This window comes from Camelina sativa, chromosome 15, assembly GCF_030686135.1.
Source record: "Camelina sativa cultivar CO46 ecotype springtype chromosome 15, ASM3068613v1".
Taxonomy (NCBI): domain Eukaryota; kingdom Viridiplantae; phylum Streptophyta; class Magnoliopsida; order Brassicales; family Brassicaceae; genus Camelina; species Camelina sativa.
Genome location: NC_141894.1, coordinates 15,882,345 through 15,907,925, shown reverse-complemented (window position 1 = coordinate 15,907,925; position 25,581 = coordinate 15,882,345). Strand labels below are relative to the sequence as shown.

Here is a 25,581-nt window from a genome sequence, read left to right as displayed (position 1 = left end):
CTAAAAACAATAAACAAAGAATAATTTTTTTTGACCATACAAAATAAGATTTTCACAAAGAACCTCTCTGTTTGGGTGATGGACTTTTATCGAGTTTTGAGTTAACGTGAATTATCTTATTTACAGTTTTTCAAGTTTTTTTTGTTCATTACTCAATTATGCGTCAACATGTGTAAGTAAAGATCAAAATAAAAACCTTAGCTAAGGATTGATTTCTATACTTAATTAATATTTTGATTATTTTTTTTTTTGCTTTATGCCTTAAGAGCATCATTACTGGGAGATACTCTTACAGTTACTCTTATGAATGAGACCAAAAACAAAATAAAAAAAACTATTATTTGGTCCAGTAAGAAGATAATCGTTTCTTCCGTTGCTTGTGGAAGCAACAATTTTCAACAAATATCAGCAAGTTTTAACTTCTCACATGAAATTAGAAGACAACACCATAAACACATCATAATTATTAGCTTATTTCTTTAAATTATAACTGAGAATAAATATAATAATTATAAACTAAAAAGGAAAATAAATAGAACATCTAAACATATAACAAAATCTAAAACAATAAACAAAGAATAACTTTTTTTGACCATACAAAATAAGATTTTCACAAAGAACCTCTCTGTTTGGATGATGTACTTTTATCGAGTTTTGAGTTAACGTGAATTATCTTATTTACAGTTTTTCATGTTTTTTTTGTTCATTACTCAATTATGCGTCAACATGTGTTAGTAAAGATCAAAATAAAAACCTTAGCTAAGGATTGATTTCTACACTTAATTAATATTTTTGATTTTTTTTTTGCGTTATGCCTTAAGAGCACCATTACTGGGAGATACTCTCACAGTTACTCTTATGAATGAGACCAAAAACAAAATAAAAAACTATTATTTGGTCCAGTAAGAAGATAATCGTTTCTTCTGTTGCTTGCGGAAGCAACAATTCTCAACAAATATCAGCAAGTTTTAACTTCTCACATGAAATTAGAAGACAACACCATAAACACATCATAATTATTAGCTTATTTCTTTAAATTATAACTGAGAATAAATATAATAATTATAAACTAAAAAGGAAAATAAATAGAACATCTAAACATATAACAAAATCTGAAAACAATAAACAAAGAATAATTTTTTTTGACCATACAAAATAAGATTTTCACAAAGAACCTCCCTGTTTGGGTGATGGACTTTTATCGAGTTTTGAGTTAACGTGAATTATCTTATTTACAGTTTTTCAAGTTTTTTTTGTTCATTACTCAATTATGCGTCAACATGTGTTAGTAAAAATCAAAATAAAAACCTTAGCTAAAGATTGATTTCTATACTTAATTAATATTTTGATATTTTTTTTGCTTTATGCCCTTAGAGCATCATTACTGGGAGATATTCTCACAGTTACTCTTATAAATGAGACCAAAAACAAAATAAAAAACTACAGTATTACTTGGTCCAGTAAGAAGATAATCATTTCTTCAGTTGCTTGTGGAAACAACAATTCTCAACAAATATCAGCAAGTGTCGACTTTTGAGTGGCTAATGATGGTCTAAGAAACTTGGTAACATATCCTTGTTGAAAATGGTCTAAACAGATTACAAAAATGTTAAAAACTTTTCATTTTCCCAAACGAATAAAATACTAACTTCTTCTGAACTATTAAATGACCTTCTCTGCTGACACATAAGTAGTATCCAACTACATTTAGCTTTGAAACTCCCGTGTCAATCAATTCTGAGAATTCCCCACCAATAGCAGTAAGAGAAACTTATCTACTAATTATATATATAGCCCCCTCATATTTGTCATTATTACACTTTACCCCAAATAACCAAAAACCCTTTTTGTATTAATGTTCTCGAGAAAGTTGAATCGTTACCGCCCAAAGGCAAAAGTGGAGAGAGACGAGAGAGCCCCCCAATCATCATCATGAGCTTCTTCAATCTTCTTCTTCCTCCTTATTTTTCGCCAAATCCAATCTTCTAGGGTTTTTGATTTCTCTCTTCTCTTCTCATCTCTTCTCATCTCTTCTCATCTCTTCTTCAGCCATGGATATGACTACTTGTGTTGCTAGAAGAACCCGTTCGAGGACTGAATCTTACTTGAACTCGATTCTGAATAAATCAAAGGGGATTTCTGAGTCTGAGGGTACTTTAAATTCGAGGACGAGGAATAAGAGAGGAGTGAGCTTGCGCGATGCTTGTTCGCCGTCTCCGAGGAAGAAGAAACCGCGGCGGAGGAAGGTGAGTGAGGATGATAACGACGACGACAACGACGACGGCGATGTTGAATTTGTTAGAACTGATTATCCTGAAGGTAAGCGAGAAGGTGTGGATGGTGATAATGTTGGTTCTAATTCTGTGGGTTTGGAATCGAAATCTCTTGATTGTGGTGATAGGGTTTGTGATTTTGATTTGGATGATGTTAATTTGAGAGGTGAAGAGAAAACTTCTAATTTTGATTTGGAGGATGATGTTGTTTTTGTTGGGACTATCCCGGGAGATAATGAGCATGTAGAGGGTGATAATGTTGGTTCTCCTAGGGTATGTGTGGATGATGGTGATTTGAGGGGTGAGGAGAAAGGTTCTACTTTGAATCCTTTATCTCCGGATGGGGATGTTGTTTTTATCCCGGGAGAGAAGGAACATGTCGAGGATGGCAATGTTGGTTCTGGGATTTGTGATATTCTTCTTAATGATATTTTGAAGGGTTCTGAGTTTGATGATGTTAAAGGAGGTTCTGTGGAGGATTTAGGGACGGATTCAGGCGAGGAATTTAGTGGTCAAGATAGAGATTCTGGTGAAAGTGATAGTGATGGTGAAGATGCTGATTCTGACTCATCTGATTACGTGGTGGGAAGTTCAGATTCTTCTGATGTAGATAGCTCTGATGGTGATTTCGTTTGTTCTGAGGATGAAGAGGCTGAAACCATAGATGTTGCTAAAGAGAAAAAGAGCCCAAGTGAAAAAGTACGCTACCATAAGAAGTCGAGGACTTCTCGTAGGGAGAATAACTTGAATGTATTTCAGCTGCTAGCTAAATCTATTTGGGATGGAACGAAAGTTTTCGAGGAAGACATCTGCTCTGGGGACGAAACCGTGGACGTTGATTGTAGAGAAGATGCTATAGTAAGGGAGAGCTCAAGTGAAAAGGTAAATGAAGAACAGGGGAAACCAAGGAGACCGAGGGCTTTGCATAGGGTTAAGGAGAAGAACCACTCGAAGGGTGAGAGCTTTGTTGATGGCGAAAAACTATGTGATGGACAAGAGACAATACACTGCTCGACAGATTCACCTCCTTTAATCTTGAGATTTGGCTGCGAGGAGCCGGTGCTTATTGAGAAAACAGATGAGGAGAAAGAATTAGACAGCTTGTGGGAAGATATGGCCGTTGCTCTAACATTGGAAGGAATGGACTCATCTACTCCTGCTAAAGTAAGATATACTTGACCATCTTGTTGCATGCTTTTCGAAGCATTGTTAAACCATGATATTAAATCACATGCTCTTTGATGTATCAGATTGGTGATATGTTATGTAGCAAAGAGGGGCACGACTTTGTGCTGGAGGAGGAAATTGGTTTGATATGCCGCCACTGTTCTCATGTGGCCGTCGAGATCAAAGACATCTCACCAGCTATGGTAATTTCAATTGCGCTCGGAAATCATAGATTGAGTTGTACTATTTGCTGATTTTCTTTTCATATTCGGAGTTCGTAACATGTTCATTTTTCGGCATTGTGCAGGACAAGTATCGTGCTAATATTAGTGACAATAAGAAATGTAGTGAGAAAAAGGGTGACCCTTTACATAACAGGCTTGAGTTTGATGCTTCAGATCACATAAATTATCCCACCTCTTTGGATAATACAGAAGGAACTGTCTGGCAATACGTCCCTGGCATCAGAGATACTTTGTACCCACACCAACAAGAAGGCTTTGAATTTATTTGGAAGAACTTAGCTGGGACAACAAAACTTGACGAGTTGAACAGCGAAGGGGTCAAGGGAAGCGGTGGATGCATTATATCTCATAAGGCTGGAACTGGTAAGACACGCTTGACCATCGTTTTTCTTCAGTCGTACTTAGAACGGTTTCCAGATAGCCATCCTGTGGTCATAGCTCCTGCAACCCTAATGCGTACATGGGAAGAAGAATGTAGGAAATGGAACGCAGATATTCCTTTTTTTAACTTGAATAGTCGGCAGCTCTCAGGGTATGAGGACGCTGCAGCTGTCTCACTGTTAAATGGAAATAGGCAACATGATTCCGTCCGTATGCTTAAGTTGTATTCGTGGCGGAAGAAGAAAAGCATTCTTGGAGTTAGCTACCCTCTGTATGAGAAGCTCGTGGCAAATAAGAAAGCTGGAAAAATGCAAGTGTTTAGGAGGATGTTGCTAAAATTGCCGGGGTTGCTGGTCCTTGACGAGGGCCACACCCCGAGAAACCAGAATAGTCTCATTTGGAAAGTGCTTACTGAAGTCAGAACAGAAAAGCGTATAATTCTTTCAGGGACACTGTTCCAGAATAATTTCAAGGAACTTTCAAATGTCTTATGCCTGGCAAGACCAGCTTTGAAAGATACGCTTTCGTCGATGCTACAGGAACTTAGCAAGCGGAGCCAAGAAGGAGAACACGGAAGGGTGAATGAAGAAATTGGAATTGTGGATCTTAAGGTTAAGATTGCTCCTTTTGTGCATGTCCACGAAGGAAACATCCTTGAAGAAAGCCTTCCAGGTCTAAAAGACTGTGTTGTGGTGTTGAACCCGCCTTTTCAACAGAAGAAAATTCTGGACAGAATTGATACTTCTCAAAACACATTTGAATTTGAGCACAAGCTTTCAGCTGTTTCAGTACACCCATCTCTGTATTTGTGCTGCAATCCGACAAAGAAGGAAGACTTGGTTATTGGGCCAGCAACATTAGGAACTCTGAAGAGGCTTAGACTTGACTACAAGGAAGGTGTGAAAACAAAGTTCCTTATCAACTTCATCCGCATCACTGAAAAAATGAAAGAGAAAGTGTTGGTGTATAGCCAATACATTGACACTCTAAAGCTGATCATGGATCAGCTCATTGCAGAATTTGACTGGACTGAAGGGGAAGAAATTCTCTTTATGCATGGTAAAGTTGAACAAAGAGAGAGGCAGCAACTGATCCACAACTTCAACAAACCAGACAGTAAATCTAAAGTTCTACTGGCATCAACAAAAGCATGTTCTGAGGGTATCAGCCTTGTTGGCGCTTCAAGAGTTGTGTTTCTTGATGTTGTTTGGAACCCTTCTGTTGAAAGCCAAGCCATAAGTCGAGCTTACAGAATTGGTCAAAAGCGGGCTGTGTTCGTTTACCATCTCATGGTTAAAGATACATCTGAGTGGGACAAGTACTGTAAGCAAAGTGAGAAATATCGCATATCTGAACTGGTCTTCTCTTCTACCAATGAGAAGGATAAGCCGATTAACAACGAAGCTGTTTCTGAAGATAGAATCCTCGACGAGATGGTTCGACTCAATAAGCTGAAAGACATCTTTGAGAAGATACTTTATAATCCAAAGGAGTCTGACATGTTTACCAGCATCTTCTGATTGATATATCATTTTCTCTCTGTTAATCCCACTCTGAGATTCTAGGCGTTTATATCAATTATGTTCCCAGCTTTGGAACAGATCACTCTAGCAATATGTAATTTTCTGATTCGATTTCTTCTTATTAATAAAGTTGTGTATTTTCCATGGCCATGCTAATCGAATGGAACAACAATCTTAGGTTTGAAAGATTCTTCTGCAGGAAGTAAAATTTGAGAGATTTACAATAACAGAACCAACAGGTACTTACTACAAGATGGGAAGGACCAACATAACTAAAACCGTGGCTGCGACTCTGGTCAACACTCTTAAAGATCCAGGCTGCAACCTCGGTGAATTTCCTGTATCAATCATCACAGGGAACTCACAAAGTTCATCAGATGGATCTTCGTCTGTGACCAAACCCAACCCCAAGAAATCGCAGTCCCAGGTTTTCTGATCGTGCATCTGATAATACATATTAAAGGCATATGAAGCATTCCCTATGGCAGTAAGATGGTTACAAGAGGATCCATACCCGAGTGCTGTGCAATCAGATAAGCTACAAGCATAGTCGATGTTATCAGGCAAGTCATCGAGGTTATATGCATTAGGGTCAAGAACACACCAAGTTTTGGGCAGATACTTCACATCTTCCACAGGAACCAAAGGCTTGTCATTGCCTTTACCTGACAAGTCAAGCTCATATTTCGGTCTCCCATCAAACTCAAAGATCCCCCAATGTCTCTCAAACGTCCCTGGCGCTATGCTCTTGGCGTCCTCGTTGATAAGACTGAAAAGGTAAACATCCATGATCACTCCTTTCCTCGCAGGCGTTCCATTTCCAGACATAGCATGCTTTACCATCCCTTGATTAAATCTCTTTGCACTCTTTACATTAGCATTCTTGTCTCCATCCGTAGGCCATCCGACCTCTCCCACGATGATCTTCATCCCCAAGAAGCTATATCTCTCCAAAGCACATATCAAAGTGTCGAGATTTGCATCAAACACATTGGTGTAGACCAAATTTCCATCTCTTAAAGGCTTGTTAGTCCCATCAAAGAAGGCAAAATCCAAAGGGAAGTAAGCGTTTCCATAGAGACTAAGAAAAGGGTAGATGTTGACCGTGAAAGGTGAATCATGTGAATACAAGAAATTGATTATCTCAATCGTTGCATCTCTAAGCTCAGGCCTAAAGTCTCCAGCTGATGGAACAGGGTTTGCTTCAGGGGAAAAATAGATGTCTGCGTTGAAAGGAACAGTGACTTTCACAGTTTTCAAATCAGCTTCCTCTAATGCTCGTTGGATGTTAATAAGAGCTGGTAAAGTGAACTCAACGTAAGTTCCATTATATGTCTGAAGGAAAGGCTCGTTTCCAACAGCTATGTACTTGATGTTGACTCCGCCATTATAAGAATAAGCAGTGACGTTCTCTTCAACCCATGAATTTGCAACAGCTGTATCTTGAGCCATCTCTTTAAGAAACCGGTTTGGTATTCCTATCATTACTTCGATGTCTGAGCCAATCAGAGCGTCTAAGATGTTTTGGTCTGCTTCAAACAGTTTCAGCTTAGTGAAACCATTGTCTTGTAGCATCTTCACCACATTTTCAGGTGGAAGCTGGTGACTCGCCATTGTTCCCCAGTTCACTCCTACACTACTAGTGTTGCTAGAGGCAACGGAAGTTTGTGAGAAAAGAAAGAAACAGAGAATAATAATCTGATGAGAAAAGAAGAACATTGTTAACTTTGATCTCTCTTCTGCCATTTTTCTTTCTTGATGAGTCACTTTTTTCTTCTTCTTTATGGTGTCTTTCTAAAAAGGAGAAGATGAAATGTGATTGGGATATTTGTGATTTGTACTTGGTTCAGTTAAAGAAGCAGACACAACATGCAAAATAGCCATTGGCCTTGTTGTGGAAACACTTTGTACATGCTATCTGTTAACCTCACATGGCATTGACTCACCACAAATTTCTAATTTTATTCACATAATAGATTATTCAAACTTAATTAGTTGGCTCTGCACTCTAGATATTTAGTGGTTTTGTTTTCTTATTATACTAATACTCATTTAGGTATTTAAGTTTGTATAGACTTAAGAAACAATTGATAGTCACCTTTTCGAAATGAATTAAACAATCTTCATTTTATCATTTTGTTCACGCTACGCATAGTACAACATAGACTAGATAATGCTACTTAAGTCATACAACATAAATTAGATAAGGCTAAAAAGTCATAAAACACACAGATTAGATAAACTCAAGTGGCACAACATGTTATAGCTTCTGGATCGTCATCACTTCTCTTCACTGCTTCCACTGCAAAACATCAATTGCTAAACATTAGATAACTTCTTCATAAAACATTAACAGAACTACAAATCATGCCAAGAACCGTGTGTGGACATAAATAATCTAGAAACAACTCATATGTAAAAAAAACTGTAAGCCGACAACATGATCAATCTAGTATTGAATCAAAGCCTAACCACAGAAAAAGCCTAGATACATCTAAGACTATAAACCTCATCGAATCTAAGTCTAACTTACAGAAAAGCCTAGTCATATTACCTGTCATTGTAGAGAGCTATTTCAACAAGCTTCATATCTTGTTGCGTAAAAGTATCTGGCTTCAACCCTCGGGCTGCAGGGGCAGACAGAATCTGACAGTTTTCGGCAGTCAGTTCCTTGTCTTTATCAATGGAATGAAACTCGTAGCAATATGATCCAAGAAAACCTTGGTTTAAGACCTTACAAACCGGGTTTCCTTGGACATCTAGGCGCCATCTATCTTTGTTCATTCCAGGGACAACCTTTGCGCTCTCCCAACACTTCTCCTTTGCCTCCTGCGGGAAATCGTCTCCGCCATTGAACCGGTTGTTGTAAGTACTCATCTCTCTGTGTGAAACTTAGAAGAAAAACAAAAGTTTGCGGATAATTAAGATATTTCGTTTATGTTTATGACCCAATATAACAAAGACACTTGAGTTAGAATCCTAATCACACTATATATCTGTATTATTAGACAATCATCAGACCATAAATGGCTACTACAAGCCAAAGTCATCTTCTTCATTCATAACCATAAGACTTGTTCTTGCCATTTCACCATTTTTACAGCAAAACATTCTTGGCATAATCCAAATTCTCAACAACTCATAAGACAAACAAATGATAAGTAAAGAAACAGAAGAAAACAAAAGATTTAAAAGACACTAAAAGCAGCAGCACTCACTATAACAATGAACCGAGCATATTGTATCATCAAGGTTTTTGAAGGTTTACTTACTTGGTTGGAATCTGGAAAAGGGAAGTGAGAGATAAACCCTAGCACACGACTGATAGGGTTTAGATCTGGAAATGAAAGCCGCTACAGAGTTGAAAGCCATGTGACAGAGTCTGGAAAAATGGAACCTTGAAACAAGAAGACAAAAGACATAATAATAATCACACCATTGCAAAAAGGACGACTAAAACAGACAACCAAAGGAAAGCACGATTCGCAAAAGGTACTTCATCTTCACGAAGTGAAGTCTCTACCAAAGCCTAAGCACAGAACAATTCATAAATAAAACACCCTAAAGCAGATAACTTTTCCCTCATTCTCGAAGGAAGAGAAGAGACAATGCTCACTCATGTACAAGAAAGACAACAAACAAAACAAAACAAAATTTCAATAATTTATAACACAGTTTGATGAATTTTGGTTCTACTGACTCAAAAGGCACGAAATGGAAGAGGAAAAATCAGAAGAGAATAATCTTCTCAGGCTCTCACCAAGCAGAGACGAAGCCGAGAGAGAGGGCCGGAGGAACGAGTGAGAGACGAAGCAGAAGAAGAAGTACAGTCTAGTTGAATCCAACAAACAAAATAAGAATACCTACATCTAGTTGAAGTACAGTCTAGTTGAATCCAGAAGAAGAAGTTTACAATCACTTTTGTAATTCGAAACAAATCAAAGGGACCAAATGACAAATTATTAATTTTAAAGGGGTAAAATCCTAATTTCCATTAAAATATCAACGAAGAAGACAAAGAAGAGAGAAGAAGAGAGAACACAGTCGCCCGTCCGTCGTCGTCATCTTCTGGCGGGAAAAGAAGCCCTAGAAAAGGCGAAAGGTGAAAGCTTTTCTTCTTCTTCTTCTTCTTCTTCTTTGAGACTTGGGGACTTTGGGAGTGTGAGAGAGATGCATTGGATTGCCACGAGAAACGCCGTCGTTTCATTGCCGAAATGGCGTTTCCTCTTCCGCTCCTCATATCGCACTTACTATTCCCTCAAACCCTCCTCCCCAATTCTACTGTAATCCCCTTACTATTTCCTCTTCCTCCTCCTTTAATATATGTTTCCTGCGTCTCTACCTCTCGAAAAGCGTACGTTTTTGAAATCATGGAGGAAAAAGTTTGGATTTTTCTGTACATTTGAACTACTTTGTTTTGAATTATTGGACTTCATACCCCTAATTAGATTCGAGGGCTATGAACTTTTGGTCTTTGGGTCTAGTTCATACCAAATTTTTTATTGGTTAACGAGCTCAAATCTTTAAACTTTGGTGTTTGGGTCTAGATTCCTGAGAGAATCTTTGTTTTTAATTGTATCGACAGTAATAGAAGGTACTCTGAGGGGATACACTGTCTCAGAGATCGAAAGGCTCTTAAAGGTATCACAACAGCTTCTAAGAAAGCTAAGACGTCAAGTGATGCTCTCACTGACAAAGATCTCTCTCATTTGGTTTGGTGGAAGGAGGTAAGCCTTGTTTTTGTCTTTTTTTTTTTCTTTTTGGTTGACAATTTCCAAGTCTTGATATGGTTTCATTATATAACTAGTGATGATAGAACTTGACAGATGCACACAGTTGACAATATAGATATACTGATTTTTATATCTTTGCCTTTTCAGAGGTTGCAGACATGTAAGAAACCATCTACACTTCAGCTTATTGAAAGGCTTATGTACACCAATTTACTGGGTTTGGACCCCAGCCTGAGGAACGGAAGGTCAGTTCTCTGCTAAGACTATTGGAAGATTTCATCTTACTTTTCTGGTGTCTGCCTTTAATCCTTTTTGAGCTTGGTTTTTAAATGACAAAGTAGCTGGTATATTTTAGTATGACTTAGGAGCCTTACGGAGATTTATTGAGAATCAGAAAGATGTTTGGAGCCTCAAATTTTAAGTTGTTAGGCTGTAAGCTATCGAGTTGGAAATAGTCCATTTAACTCTCATTCCAGTTGTTCATTGGTTATGATTACTTTGTGGTTTTCATTTATGGAATAATTTGGATTTTCTTCATCTCAGTCTAAAAGATGGAAACCTCAACTGGGAGATGTTGCAGTTTAAGTCAAGGTTTCCACGCGAAGTTTTGCTCTGCAGAGTATGTTTTTCTCTTTTGTTCTCTTTCTAGTTAAGTTTTCCGTTATTGAAAAGTTCCTTTGCTGTTTTTCTAATCCTATGCGTTTTGTGATCTCTGTTACCTTAAACGACAATTAGCAGAACGATATCATTTTTAGTCTTTATCTTATGAAGACAGTTTCTGCAATCATTTTTTTTTTCTCCAGGTAGGAGAATTTTATGAGGCTATTGGAATAGATGCTTGTATACTCGTTGAATTTGCTGGTCTCAATCCTTTTGGTGGTCTTCGGTCAGATAGTATTCCAAAGGCTGGATGCCCAATTGTGGTACACAATCCTTTTTTAATTTCAAGCTTACTACATTATGGCATTAATGTGATTCAAGTTTAAATTTGTTCCTACCATAAAATAAACTAATTTCTCTCTACCATTATCTTCAAAAAATTTAAAGATTATATTTCTTCTGCAGAATCTTCGACAGACTTTGGATGACCTGACACGCAATGGTTATTCGGTGGTGAGTTGAGAAAGAATTTTTCTCACCACTTGCTACATGTTGTTTCATCAAGTAGGTTGAATAAAAACGATTTTATATGACAATTGCTGTATGTTTTTCTTCACTGTAGTGTATCGTGGAGGAAGTTCAGGGACCAACACAAGCACGTTCTCGTAAAGGTCGATTTATTTCAGGGTATGTGATAAGATCCGATATTTTTCTGATTTTCACAAGCATAATTTTCATTGTCCTATTATCTAGAAAACTCATTGAAACTCTTTTTCGTTGGCATTCATCTTTCTGACATGTGCTTGTTAATATATAGGCATGCACATCCAGGAAGTCCTTATGTATATGGACTAGTTGGTGTTGACCATGATCTTGACTTTCCTGAGCCTATGCCTGTTGTTGGTAAGTATGTCATATGGCATGTTGTTAGTCACTGAAATATTACTTTGCGTCTTCATTACAATCTAAAGAAGATTTTAAGCCTTCATTTTTTGTATATACGTATTACATGACTTGCTATGTTTTGTAATTACAGGGATATCTCGTTCAGCAAAGGGGTATTGCATGATATCTATTTTTGAGACTATGAAAGCATACTCGCTAGATGATGGTCTAACAGAAGAAGCCTTGGTTACCAAGCTCCGCACTCGTCGCTGTCATCATCTTTTTTTACATGCATCATTGAGGCACAATGCATCAGGTTTTGCATATTATCTATTATTCTACATTATATAAGCCTCTCTGAACTATTAACACCAATAGTAGAATGTGGGCAAATGTGCCATTTTATTATTGCATGAACATCAGTATTCTCAGATAAATATAATGTTGAAGTGTCAGTAGACTATTATAAGAACAAAAAATTACTCATAAATTTGTGTCTGCTTAATTGACTTTGAGCTTTATGGCCTTGCTTGTATGATACAGTTTTGGAAAATTTACTATGCAGGGACATGCCGGTGGGGAGAGTTTGGAGAAGGGGGTCTACTCTGGGGAGAATGCAATGGCAGGAATTTTGAATGGTTTGAAGGAGATACTCTTTCCGAGCTCTTATCAAGGGTCATAACTACGGACTTTGGCTACTCACTATATATACAATTTACTTTTGATATTTCCAGTTTGATGAAAAATCAATTATTTTCTTTTTTTTTTCCCCACAGGTCAAAGATGTTTATGGTCTTGATGATGATGTTTCGTTTAGAAATATCAATGTACCATCAAAAAATCGGCCACGTCCATTGCATCTTGGAACGGCTACACAAATTGGTTGGCATTGTTCTTCTTGCTGAATAGTGTTTCACTAGGAAGTTTAGGAGTTTTGGAATGGTAAAGAATGCTAACATGTATCTTGTGGTCCTGCAGGTGCCTTACCTACTGAAGGAATACCTTGTTTGTTGAAGGTGTTACTCCCATCTACGTGCAGTGGCTTGCCTTCTTTGTAAGAAAAAGATATTGAAACAGAAAGAAAACTAGTTATATTATCCAAAGCACCCGTTTGAATTCAATTATGCTATATTATAATTTTTTTGGGGGACAATCTCTGCCTCTTTCATTTGGTGTCTCTTTCCTTTCAGGTATGTGCGGGATCTTCTACTAAACCCTCCAGCTTATGATATTGCTCTGAAAATCCAAGGTAATTTGACCAATGTGGAGAATTTTCTTAGTTTATTCCCTTTTAGATTTTTCTATGACTTAATTTTTCTCATTCTGCCTGTGAAACTATTTCCTTTTGCAGAAACGTGCAAGCTCATGAGCACAGTAACATGCTCAATTCCAGAGTTTACCTGCGTCTCTTCTGCTAAGGTAAAACTAAAAGTCACTTGCTACAGAGAACTCTTTTGAAAGCTGATAACTTTCCGTTTTCGCCCATGGAACTTTCATGTCTAACAATGAGCTTAAGAAGTACCTTTTCCTTTGTCACTATAGGCTATCGGTTACTGACACTAATGAATGCAGGTTTCATAATTAGTCCAGGGTCAGCTTCTAACTTCTATATACATCTTTTTGGCAGCTTGTGAAGCTACTTGAGCAACGAGAAGCCAACTACATTGAGTTCTGCCGAATAAAGAATGTTGTTGATGAAGTATTACATTTGCATAGACATGTTGAGCTTGTGGAAATCCTGAAATTGTTGATGGAGCCTACCTGGGTGGCTACTGGTTTGAAGATTGACTTAGAAACTTTTGTAAGTTTAATCATCTAAGATGACTCTGTGTTTGTATGCTTTCGTTTCTTATCTGCTTTCTTTGATGATGGGTACCTATTCCTTGACACGAGCTCAGAGAATTTTCTAATCTATCTAGTTATAGTCTGTTCTGATCTCTTCAGCTGATGAGTATGTGTATAAGTTCAAGTTTTCGTTTCCTTGCCAGGTCAATGAATGTCAATGGGCTTCCGATACAATTGGTGAAATGATATCTATAGATGACAATGAAAGTCATCAAAATGTTAGTAAATGCGCTAATGTCCCGAATGAGTTCTTTTATGATATGGAGTCTTCATGGCGAGGTCGCGTTAAGGGAATTCATATAGAAGAAGAAATCACTCAAGTGGAAAAATCAGCTGAGGCTTTATCTTTAGCGGTTAGTATTGAAGCTTATTTCTTTTAGTAATAAAATATTCTCCTATATATGGTATTGTTTTTTCTTAAATATAATGGTGCTGGTGGTCTTGTCTTATTTTAAAGTAACGGAACATCCATGTGTAGGTAGCTGAGGATTTTCACCCTATTATATCGAGAATTAAGGCCACCACTGCTTCACTTGGTGGCCCGAAGGGAGAAATTGCATATGCAAGAGAGCATGAGTCTGTTTGGTTCAAGGGGAAACGGTTTACGCCATCTATCTGGGCTGGTACTGCAGGGGAAGACCAAATTAAACAGCTGAGACCTGCTTTAGACTCGAAAGGGAAAAAGGTTGGAGAAGAATGGTTTACAACCCCAAAGGTGGAAGTTGCTTTAGTCAGGTTGTTTTCCTATATAATGAACGTTCCATAGAAATTTATTGTGCAATGATACTGGGGTAGATATTGATGTCATATTGTGCTTTTGTTGCAGATACCATGAAGCTAGTGAGAACGCAAAAGCCCGGGTGTTGGAGCTGTTGAGGGAGTTATCTATAAAATTGCAAACAAAAATAAATGTTCTCGTCTTTGCATCTATGCTTCTCGTCATTGCAAAAGCATTATTTGCCCATGCTTGGTAAGTTTATGCTTAGTCAAATCCCATTAAGAAAAATACAACTCTGTAGTTTTAATGTAAGTACTGTGCACAACTGCAGTGAAGGGAGAAGACGAAAGTGGGTTTTTCCAACACTTGTCGGATTCAATACAGATGAGGTATATGCTTGCTGGTCGTTGAAGTTTGTAGACAAACACATGCAAAACATGCTGGGCTGTAATTCTTATATCTCATGTTCTTTCTCACCTATTTTGATAATTTTTTATATAGGGAGCAAAACCATTAGTTGGTGCCGGTCGAATGAAGTTGACAGGCCTATCACCTTATTGGTTTGATGTAGCTTCTGGCACTGCTGTTCACAATACCGTTGACATGCAATCACTGTTCCTTCTAACTGGACCCAACGGTGGTGGTAAATCGAGTTTGCTCAGATCGATTTGTGCAGCTGCTCTACTTGGAATTTCCGGTTTAATGGTTCCAGCTGAATCAGCTTTTATTCCTCACTTTGATTCCATCATGCTTCACATGAAATCCTATGACAGCCCTGTAGACGGAAAAAGTTCTTTTCAGGTAAAATATACTACTAGCATGCAATTCCAAAATTAACCGAACTGAAATTGTTTCTTGAATTGGAATGTATGATATTCTCTCAACTGGTTCTGTGTCATCAGGTAGAAATGTCGGAAATACGATCTATTGTAAGCCAGGCTACTTCGAGAAGCCTAGTGCTTATAGATGAGATATGCCGAGGGACAGAGACAGCAAAAGGCACCTGTATCGCTGGTAGTGTGGTAGAGTGTCTTGACACAAGTGGTTGTTTGGGTATCGTATCTACTCATCTCCATGGAATTTTCAGTTTACCTCTTACAGCCAAAAACATCACATATAAGGCAATGGGAGCCGAAAACGTCGAAGGGCAAACAAAGCCAACTTGGAAATTGACAGATGGAGTCTGCCGAGAGAGTCTTGCGTTTGAAACAGCTAAGAGGGAAGGCGTTCCCGAGTCATTAATCCAGAGAGCCGAAGCTCTTTACCTCTCAGTTTATGCAAAAGATGCATCATCTGAAGTTCTCAAACCCAACAAAATCGTAACTTCATCCAACAATGACCAGCAGATCTGCAAGCCAGTGAGCTCTGAGAGAAGTTTGGAGAAGGACTTGGCAAAAGCTATCATTAAAATCTGTGGAAAAAAGATGATTGAGCCTGAAGCATTAGAGTGTCTTTCAATTGGTGCTCGCGAGCTTCCACCTCCATCTACAGTTGGTTCTTCATGTGTATATGTGATGCGTAGACCTGATAAGAGATTGTACATTGGACAGGTACGTACTGTGACCATGTATTAGTAAATTTCCCTTAGAATATAGACAGGAAAGCGAAAGTGATTGATTATGAGGATTCTTCTGTTATGAAACTGCAGACGGATGATCTTGAAGGACGAATACGTGCGCATCGAGCCAAAGAAGGACTGCAAGGGTCAAGTTTTTTATACCTTATGGTTAAAGGTAAGAGCTTGGCTTGCCAGCTGGAGACCCTTCTGATTAACCAACTACATGAACAGGGCTACTCTCTTGCTAACCTAGCCGATGGAAAGCACCGGAATTTCGGAACGTCCTCAAGCTTGAGTACACCAGACGTAGTCAGTATCTCCTAGTTTGAAACATTAGCTGTTTGTTTGTAATTTGATCATCTCTCTGTGCAAATTGCACTAAGTTAGTTTGGGTAGTAGAATTAGAAGAGTAGATAACACTAAGAATGCCTGCCGTTTATCTTTTTGAAACTTTGGGAAAACTGCACGCATTTCGGTCAAATCGGATTCAGCAATTACCCAATTTTGGGTTCGTCGGGTGTAATTGTCGTTTTGTGTAATATTTTTGAACAAAAACCAGTTTAATGTTTTATCTATCATTCTTTTGTGTTTTCTTTATAAACCGGACATTGAACCACCCTTTTTGACGGCTTAACTCCAATTGCAAGAGAACCGGGTTCAGAATAGGCGTGGTTATCTATAATATTAAAACCGATGATTTATGTAAAACTACGTCGTTTTAGTAAATTCTCATCCTCCCCAAATTGAAAACAAAAAGTGCTTCTTCCATGCCCAGAATTAGGCCTGGGCATTCGGTTTCGGTTCGGTTGTATTCGGTTTCGGTTATTTTGGATATAGTAATATAGTAACCATTTGGATATTTTTGAAATTTCGGTTCGGTTCGGTTCGGTTTCTTTCGGTTCGGTTTCGGTTTGGTTATTTAAATAAATAACCATAACTAACATAAATTATATTAACATTAACCAAATAAACCAAATATAACCAAAACTAACCGAATATAACCAAAATTAACCAAATATACAATAACAAAAATACAAAAAAGGGAAAAATATGGATTCAATTTTACAAAATAGTATTTAACTTTGTAAATTCAAAATAATAACATTTACATATATTGATTATTTAAAATATTTAATTGTTTTAAATCTAGAAATAATTTATATTTTAAGTTTATTTTATAGTTTTGCATAATATTAAGTATATAATATTTGATATCTTCTAGGTTTTCGGATATTTCGGTTAACCATTTAATTGTCGGTTCGGTTCGGTTCGGTTTCGGTTAGTTTGGATATAGATTTTTACTAACCATTCGGGTATTTGAAAAATTTCGGTTCGGTTCGGTTTGGTTTTTTTCGGTTCGGTTTCGGTCGGTTATTTGGTTATCGGTTATTTTGCCCAGCCCTACCCAGAATCGTATTTTGAGATCTCCTCCGATCGGATTTTGATCTCCGACACTTTCTCGCCGATCGTCTTCGTCAATTGCGTCTCTCTTCTTCGTCCTTATATCTTAATAATGTAAGTTTCGTGTCCCTCATCCCAACATTTGAGTATTCTGATACCGTTCCTGTAGTGAATTCGATCATAATTTCAATACAGAAACCATTAGATTCTTATGCCGATTACAATTTCTTCTAGTGAGTGATAGTTGTAGGCTGTGTAGAGAGAGCTTTTTTAGCAGATTGAATTCGAAGATTCAGTAGCTTTTGTATATCGCTGTTGATTTGCTAATTCGTGCCTTGGAACGTTTCACTTGGACTTCATGCATATTTGTTTGCTGAATTTGATTAATAGGATTAGTGTGTTTCAAGATGTTCTATGTGCTTTGTGTTTTTTGCAGTTGAGACATGGATGAGGTTGTTGTTGAAGTGGAGAAGACAAAGAGAGAATGGGAAGACGCGTACGAGAAGACGATTGAACATATCATGGCGATTCAAGAGTATGGCAAATCAAGGAGAGGAGGACAAGGAGGAGAGGAGAAGGAGATGTCCCTACAGAGGCGCAACGGATTGGCTCAGGATGGTCTCTCTCTTCTCAATTCTTTGCAATTCAACTTGGATCTTCTCGCCCCTCAGCTTCCTTCTGATGATCAGGTTCAATCCACTCAGTCGCTGCTTGAAACCTGGAAGAATCAATATCACAGGTACTTTTATTTATTTATTTTCTTTGCAATTTGGTTTACTGTCTGCGTGTGGAAGAATAAAGGAACCTTGAATTTGTACAATGATGGTCGTCTTTAGGCAGTTGAGTAGAGTCAATCTATAGGAGAAATGATGTGATAGTGGGCGTTTAACCTTGGCTTAGGGGTACACTTGAGTCCATCGTTGTTGTAGTTTGTAAAAACAAGAGGAATGTTATATGTGTGTTTCAAAGTATTTCCTTGAGCTTGAGTTTGATCTCAATCACTTAAGAGTCAAAGTATGAGTTCAGGGAAAGGTAAAATGGGGGAAACTAATTTGAGTGTTGCCTATACTACAATTCTGTCAAGCGTTTATTAAATACAGGGTATGGATGATTATTGTTCACAGTAGCAACAGAGCTCCTATTATTGTGTTTGAATGACATCTGGGTCATTGTGTTTGTGGTCAGTTTGAGGGTAAACCTGAGAAGTGCTAATTTACAAGCTAAGGATAACATGAGGAAAGCAGCTCAAGAAGAGGTTAAGTCTCATGGCATAAGCATTCTCTCTCTGTCGCTATTTTTACCAGCCATCTCCTTTAATATTTTTGTATAAAGAGTGCTTTCAATGATTGTAGAGAGAGCTTCTCCTCGGTGGTGGAACAGAGTCCACAGTTCTCAGACGTAAACGACAGTATGTTCTTCTTAGCTATATCTCTCCTACTAAGTACAGCCATTCGATTGGGTTGCCTGTTGTAAATGTTTAACTTGTATTATGCTTTTGTTTATTGGTAAATCCATCACGCACTAACAAAAGAGTTCAGTGTTGGTTTCTAGTGAATTTAACATTTTTGGTTGTTTGTAGAGCAAATGCTGGCGTGACGTCGAATGCTGAAAGCGTAACTGAAAGTCTCAGGCGTACACGGCAGCTGATGGTTCAGGTCAGTAAAAAAAATTAGTTACGAAAGGGATTGTGCAGTTACATTTGGTTTGCATTTTCGGTTTTTTAATATATATAAACAAAAGCTATATTGTCTGATTATATATTCTCTCTTGACCTTGTTGGGTTACAGGAGGTTGAAAGAAGTACAAACACTCTCGTGGCTTTTGGTATGTCATTGATAGTATGCTAGATAACTAAGTATTTAGTGAAAACAGGTTAAGACAACAAACTTATATATTAACCATGTTTACATTTGTAGATGAATCTACTGGAGTACTTAAAAAAGCCGAGAGTGAATACAAAGGGCATAAGTCTCTGTTGTCGAGGACCCGTAATCTGCTTTCGACAATGCAGCGTCAAGATGTAATTGACAGGTATTTGAAACAAAATAGACTCTGTTTAACCAAACCATCATATAGGTGAATAATAATAACTAACTAACTTTTTGTTTCTGTGGTTCTTTTGGCACTATCAAACAGGATAATCCTGATAATTGGATTTTCTCTCTTTGTCATTGCTGTGGTTTACGTTGTTTCAAAACGCATCGGAATTCTGAAACTCCAACGAATGGCTACTGCTGCTATTAAATCTCAATTAGCTGGAAGAGCAGCAAATGGTGTGGGAGATGGTGCCATGCCTCTCGGACAACAGTTTGATGGCAATACAGTTCCTACTGTTAATATTCCTCCACAACAACGCATGCATGATGAACTCTAAATCTAAGTAGATATGCTTGTAACATTGTTCATGAATCTACCTATATATTATTTTAGAATTACATTTCTGAGAATTAACAAAGGTTATCTTATACGATAAAGTAGGATTCCTCAAGAAACAAAGGAACATAATTATAAAACTGAAAACTACTGTTATTTGGAATGTTAAGTCGGGCCAAAACATCCGCGTGGTGGTTGGTTGTTCTCGGTGTCCACTTGAACACCACTGCCGTAAATCGATTCTGCCAATAGTGCACTTCACGTATCCAATTGTAACTCCCAAAGTTAAAGACTGTTTCCCTGCATTAAGTCTTCGACAATCTTACTTTCACCGTCAAACACCACTTGAGACCACGTATGTTGCATCACAAGTATTAAAGCTTGCAGTTCACTCTCTAAAACACATGAAGTGGGTAATCCTAAAGCCTGTCCCGCTCCTTTGTAGCTACCCATTTCATCTCGGAAAAGCCAGCCTGCTTTTGATTGATGGGTGTGTTGTGGAAATTATCCATCATAGTTACATTTCGTCCATCCAGCCAATGGTCGTATCCATTGCCTTTGGATCCTTCCGCTTCCATTTGGGTCTTGATGATTTTGTATTTGGTGAAGACTTTGGATGTAATTCTTAGCATTATCCCAGTATTGAACATATCATTCCAGGCTAGCTTCAGGCTAGTATGCCAAGAGTTAAGTTTTTCTGTTGAAAAACCAACTGACTCTTACTCTTCCAACATCAACATGAGTAGACATACCACTTCATGCTTTTGTTTATGACTTACTTGACGCAAATACATCAACGAATTGGCTTATAAAATAAATGGACGTATTGGTTCATAGCTTTCATCAATCATCACCTTTTTTGTTCTACCGTTCTCTCAATTCTTCAATTCTTTCATCAAATTGCTTCCAGAGAAAGAAAAACAAATGAATGTCAACGAAGATGATCGTGTTGAAGAGCTCCAATGGTCGCGAGTTTGGGATCAAAGAAGCGGCCGCACGCCAAAGCCAAACCATGGCTTATATCTTCTTATTAAGTGTATCCGTTTTTTGTTTTTGTTTTTTCCTGTTTCTTGATCGATGTAGATGATGACGATCGACTTCATCTACGTTCTATAATAATCCTATAATGAACTGAACGTACGTAAACATATATTTCGCTTATTGTGATACTAAAAAAGATTTACTCGATGAATAATTAATATTCCACTATTTTGTTTTTTTTTATATGTTATGGCTTGTTTCACCCTAGGAAAATGTATTTAAATTATACAATTCATTCGAAAGATTTAAAACTATTAATTTAATTAAGAAAAAAAAAACTAGGTTCGTGGAGTCTTTTAATTAGTTAACCATTTAATTGTCTCTATTCTAATTAAACCTGTGAAATAAATTTCTTAAAATAAATATATTTTTGTAAAAATAATGAAAGAAGATACCTTTAAATTTCAGAGGAAAAATAAAAATTGGTAGTATGGTAGATATGAATATGATGATCATCATCATGTTCATGTTCATGGAATAATCTCTTACGACTTTATAGCTTTTATGGAATAATTTGGGGTTTATTGTTAGTATGATAGATATGAATATGATGATCGTCATCATATCGTATACATATTCATTTGGGTTTGTTTGTAGTAATTAAGAAAGTTATACTCATAATTTGTCATCTCCTCTATTCTATTTTATAACTTATGTTTAACATGCAAACTCCAACTCTCTAGCTTTTCTCGATTTGGATAACTTCGATGATTATGCATATTTTGAGCAAGTGCTTGTTAATCATTAATCCAATAATGAACGTAGACACATATATTTCGTTTATTGTTGTGGTATTACAAAACTTTTTTTACTCGATTTTTATTCCATATAATTGTTTTTGCTTAAAATATTGATAGGTTTTGGCTTGTTTAACGCTTTAAATAAAGCCTATTTAACTAAAATAGTGTTACTACTGAAGCCTAATTTATGTTTTCAAAAGAACAGAGAAGTTGTCAATTTTGCTTTCAGAGTGATCACTGATTAATCAAATTATGCGCATAGGGAAACTCTTCTCGACGATTTAGGAACTTGCTACTGAAGAAAAAAATATTCTTAACTTAACTTCATCATATATGTTGGAGCAGGTATACATAGCTAGTACTATATTTATATATTATCGAAATCAAAGGCCACATATATATATACATATATCTAAAGATGATGAACGTAAAACAATTCTTACGCTCACAAGAACGGAATAATGGTTGATACATTTATGCTTTATATAATAAACCAATTAAGTTTGAATAAAAGAGCACAAATTCACATTTCATTTCACCAAATGCTAACTAAATAATATAAGAATTTAAATAGATTAGCTCAAAAGGACCTTGTGATTGGATAGTGATTATGTGTGGTGCATTTTGAGAGCAAATCTTTCCAAATCTTCATCTATATTCATACTCTACCATTTTTTTTCATTTGGGTTTTTCACAAATTTTTTTTTTTTCTTTTTTCTTTTTTTTTTTTTTTTACAGAATTTTTTTTTTTTTTTTCTTTAATTTTTTTTATATCCAACATATATTAGCTTTCCAGCAATTCATTTTGTTTTTTCATTCATTCAGACGCCAAACACTCTTCAATCTTCTCCGCTTCTGTCCTCAGATGAAGGGAGTACTCATCCATGCTCCAACTATCTTGTGAGAGCCTGTTTTGATTCTGCAGATAAAGATAGCTGCTGGAGTGTTTCTGCTCAACTAGATCTCTCCATCTTTTAACTCCTTGGTTATAAACCAATTCGGCAACTATGTCCTCCAACGCCTCTTGATCAGGTTTGTCAGAGAGCGTTGGGATTTACTTTCTCAGCTTGTGTATGTGATCGAACAAAGGAGAGATGAGCTCAAATACCATCCTTGGGGTAAACATCTTGTTATTGAGTATGATAGGCTCTCTTCATCCTCAAGCTTGCCACACGCAGGAGAGAATCCCCTCTTCGTATCAGATCGCCAACCAGAGAAGAACCAAGTTCGCAACAATGACGAACGTCCCGTCGACCTCCCTGTCACCAGTTGAACCGCAGACAGACGGCTGACGTAAGAACAACCGCGGATAAAGGTGAAACGACCGACCTTTTTTTTATAAAAAAAATAATAAATAATAAATATAATAAATAATAAATATAATATAATAAACGTACTACAACTAGTGGTCCCATACCCACTAGCCACCTAACCACAATCACAATCAACAGCGGAAATAACAACACCAATTAAATATCCAATAATACTCCAATAATATCCAATAACCATAACATCAACAATATCCAGTATTAATTCCAATCATAACTAATGATCCAAACAACATAACCAATGAACCAGCAATCCTAAGGAACATTCTAGGACTCAACTCTAACAACCTAACAGAAGCCAGACAACCAAGCGAACCACTAGAACATCCTCCTCTTCATTGCCTTGATTCCACGATCACACTTTGCCTTTACCTGCACCACAAACACATATTGCAATGCATGAGTATTTTATAAACACTCAGTAAGGCAATCCTCCCATCTACTGGGCTACACACACAAGCAATAGAGTATCTTTAACCAACACGCAACAATCAACAAACAACAAACGGCAAACCAGGACTCTGCATCGACCGACGCCAACATGCATCGACCGATACCACATGGGGATGCATCGACCGACGCACGCTCGACATCACACGAAAACCCTAGAGTTTACGCGCCGTCCTCGCACTTGCATCAACCGACGCAAGATATGCATCGACCGATGCAATGCCGAGCATCGTGTTTTCCCCAAAGCTTCTCGCCGGATCTTTGTTCCTGAAACCACAAAACTCGATCACAAGCCACAAGAAAGCTTCCTAACGCCCATAGCAACAATCTAACGAGTCTAACATCACACAACAAGCAGATTAAAGAGTTCCCTAGCTTAGATAAGCCATGGTCATGCACTTACCTTTGCCACAGAAGAATCTGAACTTCAAACAACCAAGAAACGCCTCTAGGAAGCTCCTAACACGATCCCAGCTACATATCTCTACAGAAACCGCCTCAAATCTCCAGAAATCACCAAGAACTCTCAAGAACAGTTTTCTCTCTTTCGTTTCTCTCAAAAACGGCTAAAATCGTCTAATGAGACAAAAGAACGACTTAAGGGTTTTCCTTTCCCTTCTGCCCAAAATGCAGCGTTTGACTTAAGTCAAAACGCAGAGAATTGAACCAGCATCGACCGATGCTCCTACTGCATCGATCGATGCACACCCTAAACCAGGATTCCGGTTCACGGGTGTTACAAAGGGGAAAGGCAAAACGCAGGAGTCAGGCGATGATCTCATGGAGGAAGAGGAGGACAACAAGGATGATGAAGTTTTGAACCTCATACTAGCAAACTTTGAGTATGGATCAGGATCGGGAACAATCCACGATGGTGTGACCAGACCTGATCTGCTCCATAATAATCAATTCGAGAATCCCTTGAGCTCCAATGTGACGATGTCTCAGCAATTGGTGGTGGAGAAAGAGAACCCACCTGACCCAACGATGGCGACCAAGGATGGTGGCGATGCCGGATTATCAGACTGGGCGATGGAAGACACTCAGCCAAGAGAAGAGATTATCCCACGCAGGTGTGACCAAAATGAGCCTATCCCCTCAGATTGGGAGAAGTTGGTAGACGATCACAAGCAGGACCATTCAGACCGGGAGATAACAGAGGAAGATGTGAGATTGATGAAGGAGATTAAGAACGAGATGATTCTCGATGGCTTGCTCGACGTCGACAATGATGATCTCCTTGGGGAGGATTTGTTGGGAGATGGGGAGATGGCGGTGGACTCCTGGTGTCTGAACGGTGACGGAGCAGCTGAAACCTAAGGTTTTCCCATCTTCGTCTCCGGCGACTTCACAGTCTCCCACGAGTAAGCGAGTGAAGTCCCCAAATTCATTGGGTAGAGAGAGAAAGGCCAGAAAATTGGCTGGGCCTGATACAATTCCTGGAGGCCCAACTGGAAGGTTAAAGGCCAAAAGAGATGATGCAGTCAAGCCTTTTCTTTCCAGTCCAAAAGTGAACAAGGCAGCTTCTAGAAAACTTAAAATGTTTTCTAGCAAGCACTCACCCAAGAAAAGGACTATTCCGGCTACTAGCGGTTTGAGGGGTGACTCCGAGACTACAACGAACGCTGAGATCCCTCGAGGGGAGGTGGGAACAACTAAGAAGAAGAAGAAAGAAGACAAGGCAGAGATGACAAAAGAAAGTGAGGTGGAGCCCCAGATCTCCCCCAAACCGCAATCATGAGGACTATTGCTTGGAATTGTCAAGGGGCGGGAGCAAAACTGACTCGTCGCCCACTGCGTGAGTTGTGTCGGATTTACTCACCTGGTTTCCTATTTTTATCAGAAACTAAGAATGATAAGGTCTATCTGCAAGATGTGCAAGTGGATCTAGGATTTGATAATCTTCGAACTGTCGAGCACTAGTGGCGGTTTAGCTTATTTTTCTTCGAATGATTTTCCGGTTAAGTTTTTGTTGTTAGATGACCGGTTAATCGATATCAAGACTATTATTAATGGAAATCGGGTCTTTATGACATTTATTTATGGAGACCTTGTCCCTGCAAATAGAGATTATGTGTGGGAAAGACTAATGTGTATTGGCATAAATAGATCTGAGCCCTGGTTTATTATAGGAGATTTCAATGAGATAACAAGGAATCATGAAAAACGTGGGGGAAAAAAAAGATCGGAATCCTCTTTTCTACCTTTCCGTGCTATGATCGATTCATGTGGCTTGATAGAATTTCCTTATCAAGGAAGTCAATATTCATGGATTGGTCAACGGTGAAATGGTAAGATTCGATGTCGTTTAGATAGAGCC

At 37.9% G+C, this 25,581-nt stretch overlaps 4 protein-coding genes and 1 pseudogene across 8 annotated transcripts; 3 read left to right on the top strand and 2 right to left on the bottom strand.

Annotated features, from left to right (window-relative positions):
• The first annotated feature begins 1,695 nt into the window (after positions 1-1,695).
• Positions 1,696-5,739, top strand: LOC104748530 (SNF2 domain-containing protein CLASSY 4-like). Its single transcript, XM_087487501.1, has 3 exons — positions 1,696-3,437; positions 3,524-3,643; positions 3,748-5,739. Exons 1-3 carry the CDS (start codon positions 2,052-2,054, stop codon positions 5,584-5,586), a joined length of 3,345 nt encoding a protein of 1,114 aa, XP_087343627.1. The 5' UTR covers positions 1,696-2,051; the 3' UTR covers positions 5,587-5,739.
• Positions 5,740-5,769: 30 nt separating this feature from the next.
• On the bottom strand, positions 5,770-7,460 carry LOC109129113 (glucan endo-1,3-beta-glucosidase 8 pseudogene; annotated as a pseudogene). The gene has a single exon (XR_015581684.1). The product of XR_015581684.1 is annotated as a glucan endo-1,3-beta-glucosidase 8 pseudogene (transcript).
• Positions 7,461-7,688: 228 nt separating this feature from the next.
• On the bottom strand, positions 7,689-9,486 carry LOC104746973 (uncharacterized). 2 transcript variants are annotated; one of them, XM_010468533.3, is made up of 5 exons: positions 9,350-9,486; positions 8,862-8,986; positions 8,323-8,480; positions 8,144-8,235; positions 7,689-7,891 (listed from the first exon to the last, which is right to left on the bottom strand). In XM_010468533.3, the coding sequence occupies exons 2-5, from the start codon at positions 8,959-8,961 to the stop codon at positions 7,870-7,872; spliced, it is 372 nt and encodes a 123-aa protein (XP_010466835.1). In that variant the 5' UTR covers positions 8,962-8,986; positions 9,350-9,486; the 3' UTR covers positions 7,689-7,869. The 2 variants fall into 2 exon arrangements, with proteins under 2 accessions (XP_010466835.1, XP_010466834.1); XM_010468532.2 differs by having other exon boundaries at positions 8,144-8,480.
• Positions 9,487-9,591: 105 nt separating this feature from the next.
• On the top strand, positions 9,592-16,506 carry LOC104746972 (DNA mismatch repair protein MSH1, mitochondrial). Of its 3 annotated transcripts, none has more exons than XM_087487499.1 (22): positions 9,592-9,872; positions 10,175-10,316; positions 10,470-10,567; positions 10,866-10,941; positions 11,126-11,245; positions 11,388-11,435; positions 11,545-11,609; positions 11,740-11,825; positions 11,959-12,123; positions 12,373-12,482; positions 12,584-12,689; positions 12,786-12,861; positions 12,998-13,056; positions 13,159-13,226; positions 13,435-13,608; positions 13,796-14,005; positions 14,131-14,387; positions 14,479-14,622; positions 14,702-14,759; positions 14,872-15,171; positions 15,273-15,920; positions 16,019-16,506. In XM_087487499.1, the coding sequence occupies exons 1-22, from the start codon at positions 9,760-9,762 to the stop codon at positions 16,250-16,252; spliced, it is 3,357 nt and encodes a 1,118-aa protein (XP_087343625.1). In that variant the 5' UTR covers positions 9,592-9,759; the 3' UTR covers positions 16,253-16,506. The 3 variants fall into 3 exon arrangements, with proteins under 3 accessions (XP_087343625.1, XP_087343626.1, XP_087343624.1); XM_087487500.1 differs by having other exon boundaries at positions 9,738-9,872; positions 13,796-14,009; positions 14,135-14,387; XM_087487498.1 differs by having other exon boundaries at positions 9,738-9,872; positions 12,998-13,226; positions 13,796-14,009; positions 14,135-14,387.
• A 751-nt stretch (positions 16,507-17,257) lies between these two features.
• LOC104746971 (uncharacterized) lies at positions 17,258-19,803 on the top strand. Its single transcript, XM_010468530.3, has 8 exons — positions 17,258-17,443; positions 17,766-18,068; positions 18,515-18,584; positions 18,682-18,737; positions 18,909-18,984; positions 19,117-19,153; positions 19,246-19,360; positions 19,466-19,803. The coding sequence occupies exons 2-8, from the start codon at positions 17,773-17,775 to the stop codon at positions 19,701-19,703; spliced, it is 888 nt and encodes a 295-aa protein (XP_010466832.1). The 5' UTR covers positions 17,258-17,443; positions 17,766-17,772; the 3' UTR covers positions 19,704-19,803.
• The last annotated feature ends 5,778 nt before the right edge of the window (positions 19,804-25,581 follow it).